Source organism: Melanerpes formicivorus, unplaced genomic scaffold (assembly GCF_026170545.1).
Source record: "Melanerpes formicivorus ecotype bairdi unplaced genomic scaffold, bMelFor1.0.p_v2 SCAF_18, whole genome shotgun sequence".
Taxonomy (NCBI): domain Eukaryota; kingdom Metazoa; phylum Chordata; class Aves; order Piciformes; family Picidae; genus Melanerpes; species Melanerpes formicivorus.
In genome coordinates this window covers 7,915,794-7,943,684 of record NW_027142370.1, presented here as the reverse complement: position 1 = coordinate 7,943,684, position 27,891 = coordinate 7,915,794, and the positions used below count along the sequence as shown (strand labels likewise).

The window sequence follows — 27,891 nt, the reverse complement described above, 5'->3', positions numbered from 1 at the left end:
TCTACAATCCATCTAGGACTCTATCTGAAAAGAGACAGAAAGTGAATTGATAAATACAATTATGTTGTCTTGATGTCAAGAGTATGCAGCAAGTTGTGTGGAACGGCAGTTATGTTCTTGTAGGTCATCTGGACTGAGCTGTATAATATTCTAGTGACAGCTAAAGATATGTCAGTCAGGAAGAAGCTGCTTTATTTGACTGACAGTTAAAAAGAAGAAGCAGAAAAGGCAAGGGAAACTAGGGTGTTATAAACCAGCCTATATTGTTAAAAATTAAGGGGAAGGAAGAGAAAAAATCTGCTGGTAGCACGTTACTGAATGTAAATACTTCACACTGAATATACATACTTCACACTGAATATATTTAAGCAAAACCTTCCACTGAGTGCAGGAAAGATACAAGTGAATTTGCAGAAGTATCCTTTCAATCATCATCAGTGTTGAGGCTGCTTAATATAATGTCAAGAACCTGCAATATCCCCAACCTCCAGTTGTTGATGGTGGAGCAGCCAAATAACATGCTTGGAGACTTGTGCTGGGAGCTGGGCATGTTATCTTGAGGTTGTAAAGTGATGACAAAGCACAGCCTGAAAAGAGAGTCATCTGTGTAATTAATAATCCAGAGATTTATTCAGAGTCAAAGAACATGACCAGCTAATTAAATAGATTACTGCAGACTTGATACTCTCCTGAGGGGAGTATCAGGATTTGCTGTCACATGAAAAGGGCAGTTGGGTGTGCTGATGGAGATGTCACGCTGCATAGGGCACAACAAAAGGTATTTTATGAAGCAATTATGCCCTTCTCACTGGCTGACCTCCCTCATCCAAAATACAGAAGGAAATGGTCTACTAAATGAGAAGCACTTTCAAGGCAGTAGCTGCTCAATCCAACCCATGTTTTGCCATTCTGACTTCTGACTCTTAATGAACCCCTTGTAAGGAACTCCAAGACTTCAGTCAGGGTTTCTGTTTGCTCTAAAGGAAAGTCCATGTCTTGTAGCATGGCAAGAACCTCCGCAGGAATGGGTTGGCAATTGGCATTAATATGAGAGACACAGCAAATGGAAATTTATTCTTTTTCAGTGTTTGTATGTGTCTACACAAAACTGCAAAGAAGTACAGTAGCCAGGTTTAGAGCCACTGGAGGTGGGCTGTAGTATGATACTTGGATCTGCTGGGGAGTGCCATGGCCAGGTGGGCTCAGCCTGCTAGCTAGCAGGTTTGTACTGCACTGGTGCCAGCCTGAGTGACTTGGGCTGTTGCTTAGTCTTGAATCAGGAATATGCCATGCATGACTACCCTGAAAAAATGCCAACCCCAAAGATATGCAGACATTTGGTATTGTAGTTATAGATATTGCTGTTCTCACCAGGTTTACTTTGTTATTTTTTTACAGTCCTTAAATTAGTCTGAGGCTGCTGCATTGTTTAACAGCAACTTAAGTATTTAGGTAAGCTTAGAGAAGTGGATTAAAACTCATTGTAAAATACAAACAGCTAGCTTTTTCTGGCCCATATACTCATACATTTGTCCAATATAAACCACTTCTTCCCAACTAAAAAGCATGCTATTCCAGGCTGGGAAGACTGAAGCTACCCAAGGTGCACATCTCCATCTGGGTGCTGTAAGCAGTAGGATTGATCTCATTCATGACATTAACAGAAATATTTTCAGTGATTCCTGTGCACCAGTGCTTCAAGGTCTCCTTTTTAGGGTCCAATTCTGAATGCTCTGTGCATGAGAACTATTATATAAAGTATCTTTTTTAGACATGGGGAGCCAAATATAATTCTTACATTTTCACTCATGTTTTCTCCTCTTCTCTGAGCAGTTTTACCTTCTGGCAATTTAGTATATTAAATTATTGATTTTCAGCTTTTATTAATCTCATAGGTGCTTCTAGAAGAAAGTGATTTTAAAACTTGTAGTCCCGTGTTCTTGTCATTTTGTGTGCTAGCATGGACTAACCTTTCATAAAGACATAAAAATACTAAGTACCATTTATCGTGCTAATTACTACACTGAGGAGCGTTTGATTTGGTGGACTCCCAATTCAGTTGAAATGTAACTTAGACCCTTACTGAAGTGAGAAGTACTTTTTGCTCTCAATATACATGGATGTGGTTAATGGATAATTGGGAGACTGGCTTTGAGGCAGAAAACCCTTAGCTCTGAGGCCACTCAGCGTGGAGTGCTTCAGTTATGTTTTGCTGAAAATGTTTTTGTGTTGAAAAGTATTAACAGCTGGTTTAAAGCTGGAACCTCTTAATTCATGCATTAGACAGGAGCTGGCTTTAGATCTAATGCAGAGTGTTGCCTTGGTTTTCAGCAGTGCCCTTACCTCTGGTTATTGACGCAAGTAAAGCCCCTCACCGGCTCTTGACTTCTGCTGCCTCAGACGATCAGTGGAGCCATTCACTGTTTGCCTTGATACCCTCATGGACAAAGAAGATTTTGTTCAAACGAGAGTCTTCTGTTGAGTACCAGCTGGTCAGTACAAGATGATTTGCCATTTTTACTCCTTCTAAAGATTGTAGCCATTGCATCCAAAGTGGAAGCTGATGGGAATTTACTGCCCAGTTAGTGCTTTTCTAACTTTCTTAGGTGATTACTTGAGATGGCTTCAGCAACGTCAACTAGTGGTGAGACTTCCAAAGCATTGTTGTGGCAGACACAGCTGTGTGATTGCTGTGTAAATTCTGATAGACACTTAGTAATGAAATCGACCTGTTTAGTCTGATGAACTTTGTGCATGGTGTATTTTATTAGGTAATTTCAGTAGCCAGAAGATGAATATATCAATAAAGATACTGGTAATTACTTGTGGGAGTAAGTAGTTCATACAAATTTGGACTAGGGAAAAAAAATATTAACTTGGAGTAACAAAGGTCTTAAATTTGAAAGTGATTAATTCCTCTAAGTTTGTTTGTTTGTTTGTTTTTCTCATTTCATTATTTACATAATTTAACTTGTGCTGCAGTTGGTGAATTATGATGTCATCCCACACTTACATAGGCTTTGCCCCTTTCTCCTCAGCCTGAAGATAAGTCCAATATGTCAGTGTCTCCTGGATTTGGAATAACCCTTCAGAAATGTGGTGTGGTACGTTTTCTTGCACTTATCTTGTTAATTTGATAGGAAGTTTGTACCTAAATGACCTTTAAAACATGAGAACTGTTAGTTTTCCATTCTTTTTTTTGTTCCCTGGTGTGTTTTATTTAACACTGAATCAAGCAAGTCTGAATTTTTACTATTAGAGAAAGTGCATCTTGCCTGTCCCTTGGAGAGACAAAGTGCATCCAATTTTAAGACAAATCTGGATTCAGCCACAGAAGTGCTGCATGTGAGGGTAAGGGATTCAGTAGCCAGTACAGAGGAGGTGATATAATCTGTACCATGTTTGCATACAGAAGAATGAATTTGCATCACATCTCATGGTACTGATTACCTCAAATGTTGTTACTGAAATGGCAGCACATCATAATTAATGGGGCTGAATGGTGAGCATTTCAGACAGTGAGAAGCACTAACACAGAATCTTCTGCTATCAGGCTGTAGACTCTCAATATTTACATCAGAGCCTCTCAGAAGGTTTGAGACAGTTAGGTGTTGTTTTTTTCCTGCTCTTCATAGCACAGCCTCACACAGGTCTGTTGCAGATGCTGGGATTATCAGGAAATATTTATTTCCAGTGCTATTAGTTGTAAATTACTGAAAACTCTGCAGCTGTATCTGATTGTCTTCTGCCTTCAACTGAAGTTCACATTTGATTTTCCTTTGCTTACCTTGTCATCTACCTGAGTCCTAATTTGTCTGAACAGATGCTTTCCTGCTAAGAGGCAAACTGGCCATATGGTAGTCTTTAGCTGTTTTAAATGGGAAAAAGTGAATCTTGCACATTTTCTTCTTCAGAGCATGGAGATGACATATGTTTAGTTCTCAGAGTCAGGATTTTTCTAACACCTTATTGCAGACAGAGTCTTATTCAAACTGGAGTGTTTCAATTTTACCTAGGCTTCCAGCACCTGCAGGGTCCCTTGCTTCTTTCCAGAAATATGCTTCTGGAACAGCTCTGTTGCACAGTATGACATGAACTTTTCTGTAATGTTACTTCATAATGACACAAATGTTTAAATTTGCAAATTTGCAGTTTCAATGTGGCTGTTTGCCTTTGAACACATTTACCTGTCTTGTTTCTCAATCTCCTAAGCATTCCTGCATTGTAGATAATCTATGAGCCTTAATTTTTGTTCCTTACTTTTTCCCTAGTTGTTCTAACTTATTTCCAAAGATCCTCCATTCCTTTCACTTCCATGGAAATTCCTTCCTCCCCTCTTTTCTCCCAGCATGTCCTTGCTCTTGCTGTGGTTCTTTCACTCCACTCTCCCAGGTATCTGAGTGACATTGCTTGGGGGTGATGACACATGCCGTGTGCTTCGGTGGCAGAGAGAAAATGGAGCATATGCTTTGGAATCATGAGTGGCTGTCACTGGGTTTGGTTCCTGTAGAGGGTTTGCAACATAATCATTGCCCCAAAAGCAAGAAAAAACATCTATGAGTAACCAATTAATTCCTAACTACATATGTCAAACCATGTGGTTGCCATGAACTCTGGTGTGATTTTGAAGCCTGCCACAGTTCACATTTTTAGAACTCATTTCTATTCAAGCTGCTTTATATTTGCTGGTACCCAAATACAGAGTAGATGTTCCTTAAAAAGGAAGAGGAGAAAAAGAGAAAGGCTTGACCTGAAATGTACTTCAGTCAGTTAAATAACTGCTCATTTGGTGTCATTATTAGAAGCTTGATACACCGTCATGGCTGTACTATAGGCCAGCATATTACAGACCTGATAAAGCTTTAGCCAGTTCTGGTTTAGCATGTGTTATAAGGGGAAGGCAGTTTGGAAGGTGAGGGGTCAGTGAGCAACTCTGGTCAAAGTAATTTCATTTAGAGGGCCTAATTACTGGGTAAGAATTAATGACCTAATGGAATAATTAAGTAAAATGAAATGAGTGTGTGTTACTAGAGATTGGTGATTAACTTATGAACCTGATCACTAACTAGAAGCAAAACTATGAACTCTTAAGTCCATGGTTGGCTCCAGTAGTCCTCCCTTGGGAAGGGCTAATTGAGGCAACCTGCAGCCTTTGGAGAGTGTGGTTGCTATGAAAAAAAAGGAAGGAAAAAACAGAGACCAAAACTGCATGCAGAGAACACATTTGCAGCAAGGGCAGCTTGTGAAAGAAACATCCTCGTCTACAGAAGTTCAAAGAATTTTTCAAACTCTGGTTATAAAGTTATGGTCAGGTTCTGTGTTGTATGAGGTATCATGAGGATATTCAGATTCCTGGTTGCTCCTCTGACTCTGCATAAGCTGGGTTTCCAACTTCTGTCCCTTTGTCTCCAAGCAGCACATTGACATAGCAAAGGTTAAAATCTCCCTGGGAGTTTGAGATCAAGCTGAGTGTAGTGCCATTTGCAGGTTGCTCTTAATGCCTTCAGAAAATAGGTTTATTTATTAATCAAGACCATGAATTTTGTTGTTAGGATGCACACAGAGCCATTTTGCACCACTGACACTAATATGTCTGTTTTCAGGTGGATGTTGAACACGACCCTCAAACTGCATACATTACAGTTCTGATTAATAACACCAACACACTGCTCTCAACAAACATCACAGATCTTATCCTCCTGGACAATATCACTGGTCTACATGTTCAAAAAACCAGTGGTAATAAGACCACAGATGGTATGCAGATTTACAGGAAAAGATACTTGCAAGGTAATGCACAGTCTGCAGGGAAGTACCCATGATTACACCCATGGAAGAGTATCTGCTCAAATCACTGTATTTATTTAGTTAGCTAGTTTTAGTGGTGTAAATTCTCTGCTTATCATTAATACAGATGAAAAACTCTGGGAAAGGTGTTGTGCTGCAGTTCACAGTTCTCTTAACTCATTGTGACTCCCACCTTTGAACTGCTTCTGATCTCTCAGGTACAGAAGTGAGCCCTTGTACTCTCTAAAAGTTGCTGCATTCAAGATGAAACAGAACCTTTCATGGCAGTCTTTGTACATTCTGAGTATTTTAAAAAGCTGCTGCACAAGCCATTTTAGCCATATCTGACAAGTCTTCCTCTGGCCAAGTGCGACAGATTGACCTGTCAATATATTGAGGTGTATTGAAGTTGCAGAAGACTGTGCAAGCAGGCTGCTCAGAAGGCTGTGGAGTCTCCTTCCCTGGAGACATTCAAAACCCACCCAGATGCATTCCTATATGGCCTGCTCCAGGTGATCCTGCTCTGGCAGTGGGGTTAGACTGGATGATCTTTTGAGGTCCCTTCCAACCCCTAACATTCTGTGATTCTGTGAGTCCTTTGGTAGTAGTTGGATTATTGCACATTCCCAACATTTTACATTCCTTGATTTCTTCATCTCCTTTTTCTGAAGCATAAACACATAGAAAATTAGTAGCTTGTTGTTGAGAGTCATGATATTTCTCTGGGAGCTTCAGAAGTGTTCAGTGATACCTGTTTATGATTGAAGTATCTAGGGTTATTATAGTGTTTTACTGGTGTTAGGTTTCCAGATGGGAAGAGGAAATAAATAGACCTGGAGTTGTTTGCTGTTTGATTGCAAATAGATAGCCAGACTTGCTTCTAATAACAGCAGTGTGGGTTGTGATTACAGGGCTGGAGATTTTGAAAACATCAAGGAATTGCTGGCTCTCAACAGAGGTTCCTAAGAAAAAACGATCTCTGAGAAAGCTTAGAAAAATGAGTGGCAGAAAAACCAGCTGGCAGAGCTCATCTAGTAAACCAAGCTGGAGCTGTTATTTAATTCATTACTGAATCTGGAACTGAAGCTTGCATTTCCAGCCCTTATACATTGCATGAATCATCATGAAGAATACTGAACTGCAAGAAAATCCAGCAAAACAGATTTCTGCATAGTTTAAGGTTTGGTCCTTAATGTGTCAGCCTTGGGCTCAGCCCCATATCCTGCCACTTGGGCTGCACAGAAAGGCTCTTCCTACACTGGCTTATATGTTGTCATGCTACATGTTAGCCATAATAATTTTCCAGTGCATTGTGAATCAAAATTAATCTGAAATCTGAGTCAAAAAGGAAAAGATCCAGTGCTGTCCTGAGCCTTCCTCAGGGATCTTTGAGAAATCTCCCTGGGACAGAGCAAGACTATCCATATCCCTCCTCTCTGGAGTGAGCTGGTAGGCTCTGACTGCTTCCTCTGCAGAATTTCCTTGAAGTTAGTTTTAGTTTACTGCAGCTTGGTTCCTAGGAGAGCACTTTTGCTGGTGAGGAGACACAGTCTAAGGGGGAGCCTATAAAACTCCTTAGATGCTTTATTCATGTTGAACTTGCTTTTCAAATTCTGCAAACAGCTGTAACTGCAGCTGAGTTCATCTGGTTGCTCTTCAGAGACACCCAGTCTTGAGTAAAAAAAGCTGTGCAACTGTATTGGGTTGTTTTCAAGTCAGTGTAGCTACCATTCTGTTTAAGAAAATGCAAACACAATTACTTAGAGGCCACTCTTGTGCTGTCAGATGTACCTCACCTGCTTGATCTACACAACTAGTTTTTTTTTTCCTCTGTTTTAAAAGGTGGAGAGCATTTTGCAGTCAACTACTCTGCACTGCTTGATACAAGAGAAATGTGGGATGGCAGGGTCTTGACACTGCCTGCAAAGCTAACTTTCAGGAGTTCACAGGTATTTCCTGTATGATTGTATTTTGCTATTCACAATTTTTGTCCAAAAGAAGAAGTCTCAAAAGTGGTTCTTGTCTGTCTAGGCAGTGAGGCCTCCATGAACTGAAGTTCTTAGGCTCTTAATTTTCCATGAATCTATAAATACATGATTCATTCTTTAGAGCTTAGGGAGAGGGAGCCCTAGACCTCCTCAAATAAAAGTAAAAAAGGTGAAGTCTGTTTGTGTGTTGTCAGATTTATTTCAGCTTTGAACTTAATGAGAAGTATAGTTTGTCTTCTGAGGAAAGGCTTTCCTCAAGACTGGGATATTTGCCTGTGGTGGATTCTGCTCCTTTTATTTTTGGTTTTAATACATGTAATATTTTCATCTCTCTCTTAGAATAAAACACATCTTGTTTCACTGATGGCATCATTCACCATAACTGAAGAAGGGAAGACTAAGGTAAATGCTGTAAGATCTGGTATTATGTTGACTCTCCTGCTTAAACTTACAGACAGCCTAAACTAAATCCTAGGAGCTAAGGTTGTCCTTACATCTCATCACTCAGCTCTTGGCCATTACTCATACATAAGTTCTATTTTCCTTGATTTTAAGAGGAAGAAAACAGGAGTCAGTATAGGGAGTCTTTGTTGTCCTAAAGCAGTAATATTTAGTGTGGAAAAAACACAGACATCCATAATATTCCTGACTATGGTTTTTTTCTCATTGGAAGAGTTGTGCAAGCACAGAGAACTGTGATGAGCTCCTCTCCACCTTTACAATCAGTAGTCTATTTGAAAATTTGGCACTGGGGCCTTTTGTTCCATTATTCTCTTTTGCTGAGGATCTTTTGCCCTCTTGGTTTGTATTAGTGTAATAGATAGAGGTCCAGACTTGGCTTTCCCATAACTGAAGATCAAGTGTCCATTCTGTTAAAATGAAATCCAGCTTTGATATAAAGCAAACCTATACATGAGCTAAAGAACTCATTGTTCTTGGATAAAGGTCTAGTGAGATTTAAAAGGATTGAACATTTGTGTAGCTAAGAATTAGGCTTGGAATTACTTTAAATGTGTTTCTTGGAAACTTGAAGTTATAAGCCATGCAGTATCTGACTGGGTTAGAAAAATAGCTTTCTGAATGGTCTTCTGTAGAGTTCAGTGTGAAATGATCTGCAGCTGTTGGTGATGTCTAAGCTAAGAGTGTAAGCTATGTTGGTCTCAGTCCACAGTGAGAGCTCCTGCAATCTATTAGCACACTTAAAACCTTTATGGTATAGTTTTGTTCCAACTTGATAGTTAGACCTCAACAAGTTCTTGGGGACTATTTTCATAGTCAGGTCAAATTGGCTCAGCTGCATTTGAACATGCTAAATGAACAGGCTTTGTGATTAAAAAGTGTGGTAAAGGTGTGTGGAGAATACTGTTAATTTTTGAAAAAGAAAGCTTAGAAATTGTGGAACACATCACATTTCACATCCATAATACTTGCTTCTGGGCTATGGCCAAGCATGAGGTAGTTCAGAATGAAGTCAGTTTGTGCAAGGAAATTATCATCAGCTGCAAAAGGTGTGATGTATTGTATTTCATCCATATCTTCAGCTGTCACAAATGCTCTCAGTCTCACCCTGTGACCACAACTCTGATGAGGAGTAGCTCCTTTCAGTTAGAAATATGACAGATTTACAGCATACAAAAACACATCAGAGAGAGAAAAACGAAGCACTGAAAGGAGAAAATTCAGCTGGTAAATTGGGATAAATCCTTTGCAAATTGTGGACCATGTTTGATTATCACTTGCTGTGCAGCATTAGTGTTGACTCTCTGGAATGCTCTCAGTTTTCTGCTCCAAGAGATGACCAAGCCCAGCTTGCAAGCAGCATGTTAATTATTTACACTTCCTAGCCCCAGCAGAGTGATTAGTTTGTGGTGAAACATTACACTGATAACTGTGCTGTGTTTTTTGTGCAAAGATCTCAAATAACTTAGCAAACACCGAATTAACTTTTGCTACATGGAGCGTGAAGCAAAAATTAATTTTTAATGCAATTCAATTTAAAGATTAAATTAATTGCTAAAGTGAAAGGCCTGCAAAGTTGTTGGCCTGTTGTTGTGGTTCTGGTATTGCTGCTATTCTTTCCTGGCTGGCTCATGCAGGAACTACAAGGGTGCGCTCAAACTGAGAGGCTTTTGTCGACCGTCAGTTACATATTTATTCAAAATCATATTGATGCTTTTTTGCCTGTGGTGATTACTCAGTTTTATTGAATCAAGAAATGACCATTAATTAAAGGTAGCCAGGATCAGACCAATTTTTCAGAGCCTGTGAGCAGCATCAAACACCATCAGGCACAACAAGTTATGAGGGTTCGGCAGCACTGGAAAATAGGCTGTTGGACACGAGACATCTAAAAGTCACCACACCTGAAATTCAATCTGTGGGAGTTCTGTTGCTTGGAGTTACACATGATTTTGGCCTAGGTGAATATAACAAACTATGCTGACTTGAGAACCTATGGAAAATAGTTACTTGTTTGACAATGTTAATAAAAAATGTAATAATTATAACTTACTGCCAAGAAACCCTGAAGATGTGTGAAGCATGGGCAATCACTCTTTCTGTATAGAACTTCTTCCTAACATCCAACCTAAACCTACCCTGGCACAGCCTGAGGCTGTGTCCTCTTGTTCTGGTACTGGCTGCCTGGGAGAAGAGACCAACATCCGCCTGTCTACAACCTCCCTTCAGGTAGTTGTAGAGAGCAATAAGGTCACCCCTGCGTCTCCTTCTCTCCAGGCTAAGCAGCCCCAGCTCCCTCAGTCTCTCCTCATAGGGCTTGTGTTCCAAACCCCTCACTAACTTCGTTGCCCTTCTCTGGACACCTTCCAGCAAGTCAGCCTCCTTCCTGTACTGAGGGGCCCAGAACTGGACACAGTACTCGAGGTGCGGCCTAACCAGTGCAGTGTACATGGGCTGCCCGAGGAGGTGGTGGAGTCACCATCATTGGAGGTGTTCAGGAGGAGACTTGATGGCGTGCTTGGTGCCATGGTTTAGTTGTTTAGGTGGGTTGGATTGTTGATGGATTGGATGCGATGATCTTGAAGGTCTCTTCCAACCTGTTTTTTTTTATTATTATTATTGTTATTATTATTACTATTATTATGCCATTTAAAAGTTATTTCCTTGAGTCTGATCTTTATATGTACTTTAAATGTAGTTTTAACACTATGTTCTTTTCATTTCAGATTTCTTACAGCCATGCCATCCATGCTTCAGGGTTCTTCATAGCTTTCCTAGTTTCCCTTGTATTGACAAGTGCTGTTTTGTTCATTGTTTCCCAAAAGCAAAAATTAAAATGGAGTTTCTGTGCTAAAAACCAGGTGAGTCATACTGTCTGGACAGTACTTTGAATTTTTTTGTTGACCATGTCTGCTGATATAACTTGCTAACTAATACAGATTATCTGAAGAGTTTTTGGGGATAAAAAACCCCTCTAATCTTGAGCATAATCTGATTTAGAGGGAAGTGCAAGAAGGGTACTGTGATCAAAAGAACTGCTGTGAGTCCCTGAATATCAGCTTCAAGATGGAGGGAGATTACCCCTTGGCTAGTAGTTTATCTTCATATTCCTTCCTTCCACCTCTCCTCTTCATCCCTCAAAATGAGAGGCAGGATACCTATGAGTTACAAGCAGTTGCCCAGGGAATAGACCACTCACTTTGAGCCCAGCGGACTTGGGTCCAAATTGTATTTCTGATTATCAGGAATAGAGAATTTAATTTAGGTTTCTTAGTTCCTTAGATGTGCCTTAATCTCTAGAGTAATTAAGCAAAACAGTTGGTTTTGGGGATTGGCCTTTTCCAGTGTTTTTTCTCTAAGCTATGCAAGTTTGAAGAAAGTGTTTCAATACATACTGGGATGGAGAGAGAAAACAGAGTCTGGTAAATATTCATCAACTTGGCTCAAGTTCTGGCTTTTGCTTCTATTAATTATTTATGTATTTATGTAAAGTGGAACAACTTCAATGGGAGGGAGCTATAGTAATACTCAGAGTACTACTGTGATTGGAGCAGTCCTCTAAGAGAGGTGTGCTCAGAAGTTTGAACCCCTCCTTTGCTCAGACAGTGGTGGATCTCCTGTCCCAGAGGAGCTTACAAATCGCTTCCAGCCTTATTTTCTATGGTTGAAAATTACCCCGTCAACAATATTTATTTCTCTTAGGTCTGCAAAAATAATCACTTCAAATGTGAAGGGCATGCCTTGTTTCTTTCTACAGACCATGCTGTGATAATGAAATTATAAAAGGGCCATTTTCATCCTATCATCAGATATTTATAGTGGGGGTTTTGTATAGCAATTTTATTACCCCACATTGTCAGGGGAATCTCACTGAACTGTGAACCAACTGAATTACTTCCATCATTCAGAGCATTAGTTTTTCATGTTAATGACATCATAATACTGTAATCTCATCATACATAATTTGTATACTGTGGTAATATTTAAAAAATGGTCTAGAAAGTTTGAAGTCTTCACAAGCCTACTGCAGTCAATGCAGTCTTCTGGCATCTCCATTCATTTCTTCATTTGTATTCCAGATCAGCTGCATACAAAAAGTTTAGAGTAGAGTAGAGTAGAGTAGAATAGAATAGAATAGAATAGAATAGAATAGAATAGAATAGAATAGAATAGAATTAACCAGGTTGGAAGAGACCTTTGAGATCATCGAGTCCAACCTATCACCCAACACCATCTAATCAACTAAGCCATGGCACCAAGCACCCCATCCAGTCTCTTCCTAAACACCTCCAGTGATGGTGACTCCAGCACCTCCCTGGGCAGCCCATTCCAATGGCAAATCACTCTTTCTATGAAGAACTTCTTCCTAACATCCAGCCTGAACCTCCCCTGGTGCAACTTGAGACTGTGTCCTCTTGTTCTTGTGCTGGTTGCCTGGGAGAAGAGACCAACCCCCACCTGGCTACAACCTCCCTTCAGGTAGTTGTAGAGAGCAATAAGGTCTCCCCTGGGCCTCCTCTTCTCCAGGCTAAGCAACCCCAGCTCCCTCAGCCTCTCCTCTACTTCATTTCATATACATATCTGAATTGCACAACCTTCTCACCCAGAGTTACCTGCTCTATAACATTTGATCAGATGCTCAGTGTACACTTTTTTGTAATCTGAAGGGGTGTTTTTTTGTTGTTGTTGTTTGTTTGTTTTTGTTTTTTTAAACAGGAGGTACAGCATGAACTCAGCCAAAAGCAGAGTCTGGAGCATTCTCAGTTTAATCCAGGTGATCTCTTTAGTGAAGATACAATTCTGAATGACCAAATCATCGATATTCTGTCCTTTGAAGAGTCTCAGAACATGCTTCAGGCTTTAGAAGAGTAAGGATTCACTGCTGTTAACATCCCATTTATTATGTTTCTCATCAACCAAACCTTTGAATGTATTTTATGTATCTGCCCTTTAATTGTTTTTCAGAGTGTCTGTTTACACATAGGACTGCACTACCTTAGGTTTTTGAACTGTATTAAGTAGTCATGTATGGGAACTGAAAATCATCATGCTTCGTATTGCCTGACCTATAGAAGTCATAGCTTCATCTAGGCCTTAGGCATGCAAGTTTTCCAATCTAAATCAATGTCAAGTTTTGCCTCTCTGGGGTTCATTAGGGAAATTTTTCTGTGTACAAGAAAATGCTGAAAGGATGTATTCTGCTTACTGCTGGTGACATTCTGCTTTCAAAAGGGTGAAAAGAGAGCCCCTGTTGGATCCCAGCAGTGCTGTTTGGCAGTGGATTTTGGAAACACCTGGATTGGAGTCTGAGGAGTATCAGCTCGTAGTGCTGCCTCAGAGATGCCATTGGAGAGTCTGCTGGGTAAAGCAGAGAAACTCCTGATGTTGTCAAAATGCCAGTCAGGGCTGTTTGAGAGAAATGTGTCACTGTTAAAGGTCATCTATTCTTCAGCTGAATGTGATAACAAGGTCTGGTATGAGGACAGAGCAGGTTTTGTTTGTTCAGTCTTACCCTTAGCTCCTGGCTACAGGCAGTGTTATGCAACTATAAAAATCTGTAGAGGCTGAAAAGGCAAAGTTATGGGACCATGGAAGTAATTTTCTTTCTTAAAGGGTAACTAACAGCATTATTATTTCCTGCCTTTCCTTGGTAATTGGGATACTTATCTCTGTAAATTACATATTAGTCCTTGCTTTCATAACTATATAGCAACTCAGGCTTTGAGAAGTCTTATCCTGAAAGTCATTATGTAAATATTAAGAAGGACAGGATCAAGCATTCTTTTAACTGCCTTTAATATTAATTTAGCTGAGGCACAGTGAATATCTAGCTAGTTAGAAAAAACTGCTGGCCAGTTTTCAGGTATGTTGTGGTTTAAAAAGGTAAATACTCTGGCAAACCTTTTATAGGATTATGTTTATCACTGGAGGTTTTCTAAACCCATAGAACAGGATTCATTTCTTAGTCTGAGTGTATATCCACAGGCTAAAATTTTATAATAGCCTTATGCAGATAGCACAAACTAAGTCTCTCTTGCTCCCGCTTCTTTCCTCACAGTTTCTGTTTTCTCTGCCTCTAAGGAGATAGAGCACTGCAGAGAGAAAAATAGATGCTAAAAAAAATAGAGCAAACAGTCACTAACCTTCTTCACCTTATGAATTAGCTTTTCATCTTCTAAGATGAGGATGGTAGATAGACCACAAAGGCATCCAGAGTTACAGTGGTTCCTGCTAGGAAAGGTGACTGAAAGGGTGACAGACAGTACTGTGAAGGGCTCACATTGGCTTCCACCTGTTAGCAATGTGTATTTCCTAATACCTACATAAATTGTCCCAGTTCTTCTAATTTCTTGTAGTTTTAAACTGGACCTTCTGACTGATTTACTGCTAAGAGGTGACCCATAGATGCACTTAGTGCTTCATACCTCTCCTACTGATGGTGCAGTTTATCTGACTGAGTGAGGGTCTCTGCAATGTAAACTCCTATACCCAGTGGCCCTGAGCTCCCTTTTTTTACACCAAGATGAAAAGGGTACCTTGAGGGTATGATTATTCTCATCCTAAGTCATGTGGGGCTGCTGCAGCCACTGACCATGAAGCCTGGAGCCTGGCCTGTTGAGCACAGCTGGAGAGGGCTAGAGGTGTGTGAGATGAATCCAAATTTTGCAGTCTGGTTAATAAAAAAGGCTGCAGCATTACTCCAAAACCTATGTTAGACAAATGCAATATTATTTCTGCTTTCTTCTCTGGCTATAGTCCACCACTTGCATAATCTCTCATTGTTAAAACTTTTATATGATATTTAGCTTAAGATGCTTCCTCATCTCTTAATGTTGATTTCTTACTCATTTTACAAGCTGGGGCAAAGCAGTCCTTTAATTCCTGATCTATGCTTCTTAAAGGTTTTGTTTCAGGCTTGCACTTCATGAACTGTTGTACATTATCCAGGTTTTTAGCTCATTCCAAAGACAAAGATAAAATACTGTACCATTGCCTTGAGAGCTTCTCGGACATCCATCTAGACTAAAACCAGACTGGAGTAATCCTTCTTTTTACTGAATTACCTGCTTTAAGGATACTCATTTGCAAAATGTAATGGCAACAAGAAAGATTGTGTTTGTAATTTATTAATGGCTAATTGCAGTCAATTTGAGTGGATTCTGTGTTTGAATGAAATGCCATTTTACTCATTATGGTCACAGTCAGCTATAAAACAGAATTACAGTTTGGTTTATTACATGTAGTGTCAGAAAATGGAATACTTAGGGTTTTGCTAAGGAACTGAGGAGAGAGGTTTGTCCTAGAGGAGTGGCAGTGTGCTGAGGAGGAGAACTGGGCTGGTACTTGGAGCAAAGTTTTTTTCTTGTCATGTGTGTATCAGGATGAACTTCAGCATCATAATCCTGGGTTTCATTTCTTGGGGAGGGAAAAGTGTGGGCACCTTTTTTAGAGAGCTTTTGATAATGTAGATATTTTCAACCAACCAACAACATCTTGCCTGTGTTCTAGTTTGATAATCCTCCTGCACATTTCCATAGAATCATAGAATCAATAAGGTTGGAAAAGACCTCAGAGATAATCAAGTCCAACCTCTTCACCCAACACCTCATGACTACTAGACAGTGACACCAAGTGCCACGTCCAGTCCCCTCTTGAACACCTCCAGGGACGGTGACTCCACCACCTCCCTGGGCAGCACATTCCAATGGCCAACTACTCTTTCTGTGAAGAACTTTCTCTTCACCTCAAGCCTAAAATTCCCTTGGCACAGTTTGAGACTGTGTCCTCTTGTTCTGGTGCTGGTTGCAGCTGCATCATTTTCTTCCTGTGGCATACCTATCAGCTTGGCAAGTGTAACTGATAGATTCTACGCTGTGATAGTAAACATGGTTGGCATCATTCTGCTGCTTTGGTTTTTTGTCCAGACACAAATGAGAAAATTACTTTTTTGAGTAAGAGCCACTGAATGTGCTGCCCAGGGAGGTGCTGGAGTCTCCATCACTGGAGGTGTTTGGGAAGAGACTGGATGGGGTGCTTGGTGCCATGGTTTAGTTGATTAGACAGTGTTGGATGATAGGTTGGACTTGATGATCTCAAAGGTCTCTTCCAACCTGGTTTATTCTATTCTATTCTATTCTATTCTATTCTATTCTATTCTATTCTATTCTATTCTATTCTATTCTATTCTATTCTATTCTATTCTATTCTATTCTATTCTATTCTTTCTATTCACAATGGAAAGCTACATTAGTAGTTAATGTCTTTTACAAAGTGACAGTGCCAAATTGTTTAGCAAATATGTTAGGAACATGTGTTCAATATTCATGGACAGGGACATCTTTGGAGTGTAGACAGTTTGCAGTGTCAGGAGGACTGCCCAGAGAACAAAACATACCTTAAGTATTTCATAAGGAAGCTTCTTTGTTAGTCTTTTTATGGATTTAGTCTTAATAAGTCATATCCTTGGTGTACATTATGCAGCAAAATAGCTGGCCTTTTATTCTCAGTAGGTTCCTTACTGTGTATGTTCCTGAATATTGGCCTATTGGCAATGAATGCCAATGAGAAGCAATGTGATTTGAATGTTTGACATGTGCACTAGAAGATCAGGTTCCAGAAAGTTGTGGGTCTCTTCTTTCTGTCTAGACAAGAATATGAAGAGAGCTGAGCAGTTTAGGTTTGTATCCAGCATTAAGATGCTTGATCAAGCTCATAGTCTCTGAACATACAGATATGTTAAAGGCAACTTAATTTCCTTAAATGGATTTCCACTGCTACACCATTTCTTTTTGTCTTCATTTTGTAGTGTTATGCTTCCTTGAGTGTGGAAGAGCTCTAGCTGAACCTGAGTCTGCTTGCTGATACACAATACATGCTGCCAATTATTTTGGGAAATCACTAAGTAATGTGTATGCATTGCAGCCGAATTTCTTCTGATGGTAGAGCATCGAGGCCAGTGTACTAGAGAACAGGATCAAACTGTCTCCAGAGAGCCCTGACAGAAAAGTCAAAACCAATCTGCTACTGTATTAGAATGTAACTTTTTCTTTCTAAATGTAAATTTCTCGCCGTACAGCTCAATTTAATTTGCTCTGCAGCAAGCGTGGTTTCTTTTTAACCTTGAATTCAAATGGAAAGTAAGAATAAAAGATCACATTGTCATAGCAGCTAGACCTGAATATTCCTGCATAGAAAATGGTAAGAAATAGCTACATTGTTAGCATAAAAAAAAAAATAACAATTCAGGTGCTAAGTTTCTGTATTTCATAACTTTCACAGTAGAATCTTTGAAGGGAGGGTGTATTCATTTCTCACTTTCTGTGCAATGTGTACAGTGCAGGAATGCAACAATTAATAATTAGAGGCAATGAAGCCCAAACCCTGCATTTGTAGTTCTGTGTTATAAATACTGTCATACACTTGACAAACGTCTAAACTATACATTTTTTGTCCATCAGAGAAACTCAAAAGCTAAATAGGTGAAAGGATTCCATAAGGCAAGGGAACTGAAGGAAACAAATAATTTGTAATTAATAATGTATCTTTTTTCCTCTAAAGATGGCTCTTTTTTCTTTGATGTTGGCTAACTCTGAAGAAATCATGTGCAGAATTATATGGGTCATTTCTACTGTCTACCCAGAACAATTTCTCTCATCCAGAAAACAGTCTGCTTTTGAGAGCAGAGCTGTTGGTGATGCTTTATGCCATGTAATTTTGAAAGAAGATTGATATCTCCTACTGTTGCTGAATACTCCCAGGTCTGAGTAGATCAGAATGATCTGAGTAGATCATAGCAAAGTTGGAAGCTCCTCAGGCATTCATAGATTCATAGAATGGTTTAGGTTGGAAGGGACCTTAAAAGTCATCTAGTTCCAACCTCCTTGCCATGGGCAAGGACACTTTCCACTAGACCAGGTTACTCAAGGCTTCATCTAACTTGGTCTTTATGACCTTCCCAGGCAACTTGTTCCAGAGTCTCATCACCCTCACTGTAAAGAATTTCTTCTCAATATCCAGCCTAAATACACCCTCCTCAGGCTTCAGTCCATTCCCTCTCATCCTGTCAGTGCAAGCACTTGTAAAAAGTCCCTTCCTGGCTTTCTTGTAGGCCCCCTTCAGGTACTGAAAGGCCACTATAAAGCCTCCCTGGAACCTTGTTTTCTCCAGGCTGACCAGCCCTAAGTCTCTCAGCCTGTCCCCACAGGGGAGGTGCTCCAGCCCTCTGATCATCTACATTAATAGCCATATTATTAATTTATGCTTCTGCTGGCATCCAGGCTGAAGTTGGTGCTTTTAAAACCAGTGGTAAAATGCTTGATAACTTCATTGGAAGCAGGTCTGGAGTCTTTTTTTATGCTCTTTCTGCATCATGGTTTTGCAGTGAAATACCGTTGTCTGAGCTGTTTGCAACAGCTGGGTTGTCACTAGCTGTGTTTTTCAAATTAGTTTGCTGAAAATCACTGATTATTAGTTTTCATACTTAGCATAATCAAAGCAGAGGTTCACAGTCTCCTAAATGCAGGAGTTTTCAAATGTTTTTTAAACAGATTAATGTGAGAATTGCAATACCTCTGCTCTCTTCATGTGGAGAGTTAAAGGAATTTGATAATGACACTGCTGCCAAGTCTAGTACTTAAGACTTTTGGCAGGTTGTCATTAATAGTTTTTTTTTTCCTGAAGAGCCACTGGTCTCTCAGCTCCATTACTCATCTTGTTCTACGTTTTGGCTGTGTATCATAAGAATCCTCTTTCTGGTTTTGTCAGCATCGTGTCTTTTACTGGAAAGCTAAAGTTAAGCTGTGACTCCTCCATATGAAAGCATCCTTAGATGATTACCACCATACCTTTCCTAGCACTTTTGTTTACTGACCAGATGTCCTGTGTTCTCTGTCAGCTCACAGGTCGAATGTGCTATGAGCTGGCTACAAGCCAGTACAGCTACTCATGTAGCCTAGAGCATCTTCAGACCTCCTCTAACACCGGCAGGCAGCAGGCAGAGTCCAGGGGAAGCAACGTGTCCTGTTCTGTCACAGGAGGGCTGAACAATCTGAGCAGCTGTTTGTGGCTGTCCAGACTTCATGCTGTTACCTCTGCTTCTACTTCAGTACATTTGTGGTCTGCTGCAAAGTTTTGCACCTGATTGTACTGCAGCCTGAATAAATCCCTCTCCTGAAATGTTTGCAGTGTCTGTTGTCACTGGACCCAGCAGGAGAGTGTGGTAAGCAGGGGTGGAAAAAAAGAGGCAGAGACTGAAGGGAGGAAGCTATAGGACTGCACACAGGGTCTGCATGGACACAGCAGTTAAAAACAAATACCTCAAAAATATAACCAAAACAAGGAAGAAAACAAAACACAGCCCAACTTACTGATGTTGTATTACTAACCCCTCAATAAATGGATGATTTAGGAAACATCTGCAACTAAAGACCTTTCCTGTTGTTACTTGCTGTTCCTAAAGCCAGCACTGGCACATGCTGTTTCACATCTTGGCTGTGTGATTCTCCCTGTCTGACCTCTCTCCATCTTCACTTCTCTGAAGTGTGAAAAAGCAACACGGACCATAGCACTTCTGTTTTGTTCTCCTTTTTCCTTCCTTACAGTTAACCCATTGCCATTTTGCCCATGAGTGTAGGAGATGTGCTGCTCTGGCTCAGGCAGTAGCAGTGGGTACCACTGGGCTGGGGGCAGTTGTGTGTCTGTCTGCCCATTCCCAGCTGCATTCCCCTCTCCAGCAGGAGCTGGTGCAGCTGCTACTCTGTGGTACTCCAGGTCACGGCTGCAGCCAGGTATCTGAGACAGTGCAGACACAAACCATGGCCCTAAATTACATCTTTTTGGTATCACAAAGGAATGCTTTTGCAGAAACTGCTGCCTCAGGGCTCCAGTCCCCTTGGGATGATGATGTAATATGTATTGGCTACAGCTACTAATTGGTTGCCATTTGCAGATGAGAGATGAGTCTCTGAAAATGAATAACTTTTCTGTTTTGGTGAGAAAGTGTCACTGAAGGGGAGTTTGCTTAATATTTCACTCCCCTTTAGACTTCAGAAGATTGTGTCACAATATCTTTGTGAACTCTGAATTCATTTTTAAAATGTCAGAAAGCCATTAGTTCATTTTAGGACTGTTACATTCAGCTGCTATTATATTCTTCTGTTCAAAAACTCCCTCTGTGGGCCTCTAATTTGAATAGTAAAGGCACAAATATTTTGTAGTTAATGAGAGGTTTGTTTTTTGGGAGCACAGTGTGTTTTATTTTTTAAGTTAAATATAGTTGTTTCTTTTTGACACAAGCTGCTTTCCTGTATTCTTTCATTAGGTCTGTGGAAGACATCAGATGCTCAAGCACTCTTTCTGCTTCTCTGTGTTTGGTGTCTGGGATTCACCCCTCCTAGATCTTCTTTGACTTATCTTTAAATCCTCTTCCTTTTCAAGTGAGTGAAAAATCTTTACACTTGCTATTTGCAGCCTTATTTTCTACTTGTCTGTTCACTTTTCATTCCCCCACACTTCTGTACCGCCTACCTTCTGTACTGTCCTCATCTTTTCTCCCCATGCTTTGTCCAACAGAAGCTTTGATCTTTTTCATCAATAGATTCCCATCTGCTACCTGTACTTCATTGGCTTTCATGTTTCTGTTATGTCGAATATGCTCAGGAAGAGATCTGAGACCTTTTAAACATGAGTTGCTGTAACAAGCAGAGTGCAGAGCATTTAAAGCAATTTACTATATCTACCTCAGTTTCAGGAGGCAGGGAGTGTCAGGGTAGAATTATTTTCCCCCCTGCTAGATGTCACGAAACATGGCACATTTAATCTGGGTGATAGTAAGCATTGCTTTTCAGATGAACTTGGTTTCTTGTATGTATAGGATTCCAATTTTGTACTGACTGTTCATGTCTAAAACTCGACATTGTATTGGTGCAGCTCGTTAAGGCTGTCCTCAACCTCTCATTTGGAGTAAGGGCTTGAAGCAAGGTTTCTGGAGCATGTTATAAGCTTGTCTCCTTCCTGCAGGCTGCTGTGTGGAAGAGGCAGACCAGAAGCAAAGTACACCACATGGAAGGTAGATTACAAATTTTAGCAGACCCATCCTTTCTTCAGCTGAAACTGAATAAAAGTAATTGGTCTGGCTGCCATCTTTCCAGGATCTGGGAGAGCTGTGGCTTGTAATCACTTTTTATGCTTGGATTGGTGGAGCAGTTTACATGCTGCTTCTGCTTCATTGCCCTCTTCACAGAGGTGTTTTCAGGAGAATGGAGAGTAAGAGTTGCAAATTAAATACTCTTGATCTGTTAACAGCCTCGCTTGCTGACACATGAGCATCAGGTGAATTACACCTATTGCTCCTCCTGTGTTTGCCATCACGACCGTGAGAAGCAGAGTTAATTTGGTACCATAGTTCTCTTTGTGGCCTTGGGTTCTGGCAGAATGCAGTGCTAACACATCAAAGTTTTCTGTGTATCTTAGGGAACTGATCAGGTTGAACCTTGTTTAATTTATCTTAAGTCTGTCTACAGTGGAAATGCCAAGAATGGCCATACTTCCTTAAAGCTGCTGTAGTACAAGTTGGCTCACCCTGCTTTTTCATGAAGGATTACTGTCATGATTAGTAAACTCATGTGCTGTGATCTGACTGCCCTTCAGTTATCCATTATTGAATGAATCTAGATATCCTTCTTTTCTGACAGAGATTGTCTGTAGGCTGTGATTTCAAAACAGTCCTGATTGCCTTTCTACAGCTTGGAGGTTGCCAGCCTGACACGGGCAGATGCTGATCTGGAGGCATATCGAACACAGATATGCAAGGAAGTCATTGCTATGTTGATGAAGAACATGGTTTTAAGTCACAGCCTCTTTCCTCATGTGGAGAAGAGGATGGGTTCAATTTTCAAAATGCAGTTTCTTGCAATGGAGAAAGAGATTCAAGAGGAATATGAAAGGAAGATGGTAGCTTTAACAGCTGAGTGTAATCTGGAAACTAGGAAGAAAATGGAGGCTCACCACCAAAAAGCAAGACATGCAAATGAAGAGGCTGAAGAATTAATGAAGAAAATGAGTGAAAAGGTAAATCTGATAGAAAATCAAGATATTTTGCATGATACATGGTTTTGCTTAGATGGTTTTTCTTTAAGATTAGAATTGCAGTGTTGCAGAAGAGTAAAGAGCTCTGCAGTCCTCAGCACAGGAAAGACATTGACCTATTTGATCTAGTCCAGAGGAGGGCCACAATACTTACCAAAAGGATAAAACACCTCTTTAGGAGGATGGGCAGAGGGGATTGGGGAGTTGTCCCATGTATAAAATTCTGCTCCAGTCTTCCATGTCTTTTTTCAAGCATATTGAATGTTCAGTTTAACATATATATTGAATATATAGTGTATCTATCTAGTATATCTGGAGTAGCATACAGAATTTTTAAATTCATGTATCTGGAGAGGATTCTGTTACATTTTGAGTATTTCACCCTGTAATCTTAAAATGCTAAAATACCCAAATTCAGTGTTTCATGCTTGTCTAATCTTAAAAGGATTAAGATTTGTTAACTCATGTTAAGAGGCTGACTTAGTGGGAATAACTAGTGTAGTTTGCTCCTTACCAGTGGGGTTTTGCTTCTCTGTGGGTATTGAATGTGATGCTGCTGAGTTTCCAGCTGTCTGTTTCTGTTTGACTGTAAAGAGGAGAAGTCATGTTGGGAATATAATCCCTTAGACCAGTGTGATCCCTTATACTTGCTTGTTCAAGTTTTTTGCCTTCATTCTTACTTGCATATCATACAGCTATAGCTGTTAAAGACTATGAGGTCAATTCATGATTGAAGTTCTGACAAAAGAAGTGTTTTGCTGAGTGTGATCCATCAAAGGTAATACAGTATGTGGAGGCTCTCAAGAACTTCAGTTTGTCAGGCTGTTGTGTTTGGAAACTTGGTGGCTGAAGGCTACTGAGCCAGTTGAATTTCTTTGATGTTTCCAGGTGAATTTTAAATTGGGACTCTAGGGAGCTTTCACATATGTAGGATATGAGCATCCTGAGCTAGAGGTGATAAAAAGTTAAAGGAGATGGCAAGGAAGGGGTATTTGTGGACATCATTTTAGAGATTTTTAAGGACAACTAGCACTTAAAATGACCTCTCTCTGAGATAAATCTTGCCTTTGCTTAGAGAGGGGCTTGACTGAAACTCAGTGTGTGCACTTGCCCTGAATATGCTGTCAGCAAAGTGGCTTTTCTTTGCACAAAAGACATTGGTATTGATTCAGTCTGGCTTGTATTGGAAATTCTGAATGGTAGGAATCAAAGAAAGAATTAAGGCCAATCTAGGACTTGTCCTGATCCATTTATCATGTACTAACATCTTGCTGTTCACTTTGCTGTCTGTGAAAAGACCTACTTTAGTGTTTACCATGGAACCTGGTTCAAAAGGACATGCCAGAGTACTAAGGGTGGCCCACACTTTTGTGCCCAGCAGCCGATGTCCAAGAGGACAGCAGTGAAAAACAGATGGTACAATAACCTCCTCCCCTTCTCAGCCACAGCACACAATGCATATTCCCTGCCTTTTGGATTAATTGTTTGCTGTCTGCAGTGTGTTTCCCAGGAATGAGGAGTGAGGTGTGTGAGAGAACTCAGTGCAGAGTGTAGTTCTCCCCAGATAAATAAGAAGAAATCTAGAGCAAGACCAACATAACTACTGTTAGGTAGCCCTGCTGGCATAAGAAACATTCATTGCTCTGTGGGCCATGTATGATTTGATTTTTTAATGAGTTTATGCCATCTGAGATTAAAACTATGAATACATCTTATTGGAGACCAATGAGAAAGTATTTTTGGCAAAGAAGCTTATAAATGAATTGCCATTTAATTCTACTCTGTGGCTGTAATTCTAAAAGGATACTTTTGCATTAATTTGTGGAAACCAAGAGGTAAATCAGAGCTTTTAGAGATTTGTAGTAGAATATTTTATCTAACTTGTATTGTTTTTAAAATGTATGCTTATTGTTATTTCATTGTTTTGATTTGTATGAGTCTCCTCAATTTTAATAGGATTTCAGGATTGATGAAACCTAAGAAATGAACTTCATATATATAGTCTTTGGGTTGAGTTTCATGCAGTTTTTAATATTTTATCCTAAATAATTCTTTTCAATCCTAAAAAGAACTTTGTTATGTGTTGGAAATGTTACCTGGATTAGAGGTCGATGGCCGTACAACGTCTGTCATTAAAAAGCAGATGAAAGCCATGGAGAGTGTACATTTAGTATCAGCCTCCATTCAAACTTGAAATGACAGCAGAGTATATGTAAAACATGTATAAGCATGTAGTACTGATGCTTTAAAATCTGTTACATACTGAATAGCACTTGAAATGAATTTATTTCTCTCTTCCCTGCAGCCTGCTGTAGAATATAGAAGTCTTTTGGATAGACTTCACAGACTGGAGCAGGACCACCTGAAGAGGTTCCTTCTGTTAAAGCAGGAGGAATATTTTGCAAAAGCTTACAGACAGCTGGCTGTTATCCAGAGGAAGGAGCTCCATAATATCTTTTTTACACAGATAACAAATGCTGCTTCCAAGGGGGATCTGAAGTTAGAAGCAACTAAGACTTTAGTGGAAGATTACTCTCAAGTACAGGTGAGAGGATAATAACTCCGTTCCTGACCTAATGACAGAATACATGGTTAACACATCCAAGTGCCGGGTTCTGCACATTGGCCACAACAACCCCATGCAGTGCTACAGGCTGGGGTCAGAGTGGCTGGAGAGCAGCCAGGCAGAGAGGGACCTGGGGGTGCTGGTTGATGGTAGGCTGAACATGAGCCTGCAGTGTGCCCAGGCAGCCAAGAGGGCCAATGGCATCCTGGCCTGCATCAGGAACAGTGTGGCCAGCAGGAGCAGGGAGGTCATTCTGCCCCTGTACACTGCACTGGTTAGGCCACACCTCGAGTACTGTGTCCAGTTCTGGGCCCCTCAGTTTAGGAAGGATGTTGACTTGCTGGAACGAGTCCAGAGAAGGGCAACAAAGTTGGTGAGGGGCTTGGAACACAAGCCCTATGAGGAGAGGCTGAGGGAGCTGGGGTTGCTCAGCCTGGAGAAGAGGAGACTCAGGGGTGACCTTATCACTCTCTACAACTACCTGAAGGGAGGTTGTAGACAGGCTGATGATGGTCTCTTCTCCCAGGCACCCAGTACCAGAACAAGAGGACACAGTCTCAGGCTGCACCAGGGGAGGTTTAGGTTGGATGTTAGGAAGAAGTTCTATACAGAAAGAGTGATTGCGCTGTGGAATGGGCTGCCTGGGGAGGTGGTGGAGTCGCCGTCATTGAAGGTGTTCAGAAGGAGACTTGATGGGGTGCTTGGTGCCATGGGTTAGCTGTTTGGGTGGGTTGGATTGGTTGATGGGTTGGACACGATGATCTTGAAGGTCTCTTCCAACCTGGTTTGGTTTATTCTAATAAAGTTTATTCTAATAAAGTCTTGGAAATATCTCAGGAAATAGTCTTTACTCACAGAACTCTAAAGGAAATAATCCACATGTTAACTAATTTCCATAGGAATAGTGTTTAACATTTTAATCCCATCATTGTGCACATCTAGACATCTACCCAACTGTGTGGTGGTGAATTCACACAGCATTTTTCTACAGCAACAAAGTAGATGTATTTGCCACAAAGCCACGTGCTTAGTGCTGGCTTTTCTTTTCATGGTTGAATACCTTGAAGGAAGAACAGTTCTACTAAAACTGGTGGGGTTGAGTGCATCTTTAATTGTGGATTCCTAACTGAATGACCAGTTAAATCAGGACTCTCAGGAGGCGCCCTTGAGGTACTGAGACCTCTGTGTTGTTGAAATAACAATAATAATTTGACATGATGATTGGAGTTAAGTTGACAATAATTTACTTTTTTCTGTTTTCACTTACAAGAACTTTTTAAACTTTGCCTGGTAATTAACAAACCTGATCTGATTCTCACAGGTGTTAGCTGAAGTTAACATTATATCTAATTATATATGTTTGTTTGCATTCTTTACTGCAGGGACACATCGAAGAGCTAATGGATTTTTTGCAAGCTAGCACTAAATATCATCTGAGTAGAAGATTTGCTTACAGAGAGTATCTGATAAGTAAGATACAGTTAAGGGATTCTCAAGCCTCTGCTCTTATAAATGCAGCAGCAGCCCAGATAACAAGTCTTATTAGCAAGACAGAAAGGTAAATATCTCGACTGTATTCTTGACATCCATTTGTCTGTGTCATCTCAAAGACAATAGAATCATATTCAGAAGTCTTTGTGTTACCTAGCATGAAAGGTGTATAATAATGTTATCATTTAAATTAATGGTAGGAAACTATTTTTTAGCTGATGACTTTGTTGGTTAATACCTTGGCAGATACTAAAGTAAGGATTTCAGTCAAATGTGGGACAAACAGGCTTATATTTCAGTTTCTTATTATAAAGTGATTTGAGGAATGTTGCAAAATTGGAGCATTATAATGAGCAGCAAGAGAATTCTGGTCTGAATAGCTGGTACTTTAAATTTGTATCTATATTACCCTATTTTTCACTTTAGCGTTGAATCTGCTTGTCTAAATATAGGTACAAGTCTGTCTTAATCTATTGTGTCCAGCTTATTAGCCTGCCCTGAACTTTGTGTTGCAAATGGAATTTTAAAATGCAGAACTGTTTGTATGGAGAAGAGAAATTGAGAACAGATGTAGATTAGATATACCACAGATAAAGAGATTCATAAACTAGCAGATAAATCATAAAGGGAGAGGTCTTTTAAAAATGGAGCTTAATAGGATGTTTAAAATAGATCAGATAGTAAGGCAATTTCAAATTAACACACACACACAAAGATTCTGTGCAGCCACAAATGAAAGTTATAAAAAGCAAAATAAAACCAAACCAATTTTAAGGAGGGTTATGAACAGCCAGTTCTCAAGCTGGGCTTTCTAAAGATAGTATTTAAATAAAATGTCCCATTTGTCAAGGCTGGCTGTGGGTACTTGCTGCCTTTGGAAATGAGGTCCATGGACTACAGTGCCAAAAGGCAGGAAAGGGAGTTTTAAAATACCTGTATAGCAGCCTTCCAGTACCTGACAGAAGTCTAAAAGAAAGCCAGGAAGAGACTTTTTACAGGGGCTTGTGGTGATAGGACAAGAGGGAATGGATTGAAGGTGGAAGAGGAGAGATTTAGACTGGATGTTAGGAAGAAATTCTTTACTATGAAGATGGTGAGACACTGGAACCAGGTTTCCCAGGGAGGTTGTGGATGCCCCCTCCCTGGAGGTGTTCAAAGCCAGGCTGGGTGAGGCCTGGTCTAGTGTCCCTGCCCATGGCAGGGGGCTGGAACTGGATGATCTTTAAGGTCCCTTCCAACCCAACCCATTTTGTGAATCTCTATCTGCGTGGGCTTTTTGTATTTTCTCTTAAATAATAATTGGGCATGAGGGTGGTACTTAAGGCAGTGTTTATCCTGGGTTGGTTTGGATATCCTTAGAGGCATGAGGTTCTTGATGTTTTTGAACTGCAATAGCTGTAGCATGGTGCTTCATCCTTTAGCTAATATCTGCTCATTCACAAGGTACTTTATTAATTCTTTCTTCTACTGAAAACTGAATCCCATTCTGATGACTTGCTAGGTACCAACTCAATA

General features: G+C 40.2%; 1 protein-coding gene across 1 annotated transcript in view; it reads left to right on the top strand.

Annotated features, from left to right (window-relative positions):
* Positions 1 to 27,891, top strand: part of EVC2 (EvC ciliary complex subunit 2) — a 62,421-nt gene that overhangs the window by 6,507 nt on the left and 28,023 nt on the right. The window contains 10 exon segments of the mRNA XM_068149493.1: positions 2,332 to 2,492; positions 3,039 to 3,104; positions 5,604 to 5,790; positions 7,630 to 7,736; positions 8,115 to 8,177; positions 10,961 to 11,095; positions 12,951 to 13,102; positions 21,977 to 22,301; positions 24,625 to 24,864; positions 26,268 to 26,443. Coding sequence (XP_068005594.1) covers positions 2,332 to 2,492; positions 3,039 to 3,104; positions 5,604 to 5,790; positions 7,630 to 7,736; positions 8,115 to 8,177; positions 10,961 to 11,095; positions 12,951 to 13,102; positions 21,977 to 22,301; positions 24,625 to 24,864; positions 26,268 to 26,443 — 1,612 coding nt within the window.